This window comes from Alosa pseudoharengus, unplaced genomic scaffold (assembly GCF_046254945.1).
Source record: "Alosa pseudoharengus isolate Yale_2024_CS ecotype anadromous, Long Island Sound unplaced genomic scaffold, YU_APseudo_1.1 YU_APseudo_1.1_scf_11, whole genome shotgun sequence".
NCBI lineage: Eukaryota > Metazoa > Chordata > Actinopteri > Clupeiformes > Clupeidae > Alosa > Alosa pseudoharengus.
Genome location: NW_027468576.1, coordinates 17103443 through 17105942, shown reverse-complemented (window position 1 = coordinate 17105942; position 2500 = coordinate 17103443). Strand labels below are relative to the sequence as shown.

General features: G+C 46.6%; 1 protein-coding gene across 11 annotated transcripts in view; it reads left to right on the top strand.

Annotated features, from left to right (window-relative positions):
• Nucleotides 1–2500, top strand: part of fryl (furry homolog, like) — a 109073-nt gene that overhangs the window by 46494 nt on the left and 60079 nt on the right. For all 11 annotated transcript variants that reach the window (XM_076278175.1, XM_076278170.1, XM_076278168.1 and 8 more), the window contains one exon: nt 1202–1255. In XM_076278175.1, the coding sequence (XP_076134290.1) occupies nt 1202–1255 (54 nt within the window). The remainder of the gene's footprint in view (nt 1–1201; nt 1256–2500) is intronic.

Sequence of the window (2500 nt, the reverse complement as noted above, 5' to 3'; positions counted from 1 at the left end):
GCAGAACCACCCTCCCTTAACCAGACTAGAGAAATACTTAATGTCATTAACCATTTTATAATAATAATAATAATTTTTCATGCTAATCCCACCCCCTTTAGTTCTTACTGATGCTCTCTCGCCCATTTATCTCTGTGTCCCTGTCCTATACTGTTGCAATATCACTCCTCCATCTGTCCTTCTCTCACACACACACACACACACAAGGCAGTGTTTGTCCAGTGATGGATAGACCTTTCTCCATGTTGACCTAGCAGTTGCACAATCTGCTAATAGCTACAATCTAATACCCCCCCCCCCCCACACACACACACACACACACCCCCCAAACACACACACACACCCCACTCTATCTGCAATCCTCTCCTTTCTCATCCGACGCACATTACCACTTCCAGTTATGCCACATTGCTTATGTTACTGCTAACTTCTTATTAAGAGCCCGTACCTTCCCAATCCTGTGAGCGTGTGTAAAGGCAAATACGGGACACAAAGCAGAACATCTACTGGAGGTCTGTTTTAAAGAAGATGAATCGGCATACTGCCTCTGTCACGGGAGCCCGCGGTGTGCTGTGACACATTGAGGCTGTGCAGATGCGTTATCAAAGCCATGCCACACACACACTCACACACACACTCACACACACACACCGTTGCACGCACCGTTTCCTGAGTAGGGCTGACATAATGGGATTGCATGTACAGCCTGGATGTGTGTGTGTGTGTGTGTGTGCGTATTTTCATGCTGATTAGTGCAGTGCCCATTCAAAACATGCCTATTCTTGTAGAAAACTGGGAGCCCAATTATATGCCCGCAGGCCACTTTTTACAGATCAAAATGACAACAATAACAGCCGTTTTGAGTTAAGGCTATATTGAAGAACTTGATAGAAAAACATACACAATTTTGAGGAATGAGGCATGAAATTTGCGATGTGGTTTTGCACTGCATATCTGAGTGGGTTGACGAGTTGTTGCAATATCAACCAAATCATATCAACTCGTGCCCTTAGCAAGACATCTGCCTAGTTTGAAATCAGTCGGACAAACAGTTGACGAAATATGAATAATATATACACACACACACACACAGATTCCTGTCATTAATAGGTACATGTAGGTGTGTTGGTAAAGGTGTATTGTTGATGGGAGCGATATCTACAGTAAATCTATGTCTAAAAAAGTTTTTTCTTTGTCCCAGGAGAAGCCATTATCCCGTTCCCTACAGAGAGGAGAAGATCCACAGTTTGATCAGGTGAGTTACACCTCTCACTCTCTTCCCATCTTCCCATCTCTCTCACTCCATCTTTCTCACTCCATCTTTCTCTCTCTTCCCATCTGTCTCTCTCTCCCTCTCTTTCAATCTTTTCTTCAATCTCTCTGTCCATGTCACTCTCTTTCATCCCATCTCTCTCTCTCTCTCTCTCTCTCTCTCTCTCTCTCTCTCTCTCTCTCTCTCTCTCTCTCTCTCTCTCTCTCTGATGGTCACTTTGGGACGCCACTCTCAGGGCCCTGATTGGAGCAGGTCTCTCTAACAATGGCAGCTGCAGCAGAATGCTCAGTTCAGCACAACCGAGTTCTGACGCGACCACGCAGCCCTACTGTACATCCCCGTGCCTTCATTAGGGCTGTGTGTGTGTGTGTGTGTCTGTGTGTGTGTGTGATTAGCTGTGTCAGCTTGTACACATTGTTCTAGCAGACTGTGCCTACAGAGAGAGAGAGAGAGAGAGGGCGAGACAGAAAGAGATTCCTGGGTGGAATAGCAGAACTATGTCAGGGTGTTGTGGTGTATTCTGTTTCTCTATCCGCCCTGCATTTGGAAGGCGGTGAACCAAAATATCACAGTGACTGTAAATGTGTACTGGACAAACTGTGTGTGCGTGTAAGAGTTTGTGTACGTGCGTGCATGCGTGCGTGTGCGTGTGTGTGTGTGTGCGTGTGTGAGTGTGGTAAGTGTGTGTGTGTGAGGGACAGGGGCAGCAGAATCGCTGTGTCATCCTCAGCAGTATATCAGTGCTGGGTGCTGGAGTGTGTCCGCCTGGCGCCAAGAGGGCAGCAAGAGCAGTTACATAACTCTGCCCAGTGTTATCCATCATCCTGCCCCACTCACTCACACACACTCACACACACTCTCACTTGCACACACTCACTTGCACGCACTCTCACTCGCGCGCACGCACACACACACACACACAATCACACTCACTCACTCACACTCATTCTTACTCTCACCCTGTCTCTCTCTCTCTCCTTCTCTCTCTCTCTCTCACTCACTTACTCACTCACTTTCTCTATCTCTTTCTTTTGTTCTTTCTTTCCTTCTTCCTTTCTTTCTCTCTCTCATACTGACACATTCTCACACACATTCACATTCATACTGACCCTCACAATCACACTCACTCTACTGTATGTAACACACACTCTCACACACACACTCAGAATCGTGCCCCTCCAGCATCCACCAGATAGCTATGTAGCTTCTTTCTCTACCCCCTTCTAG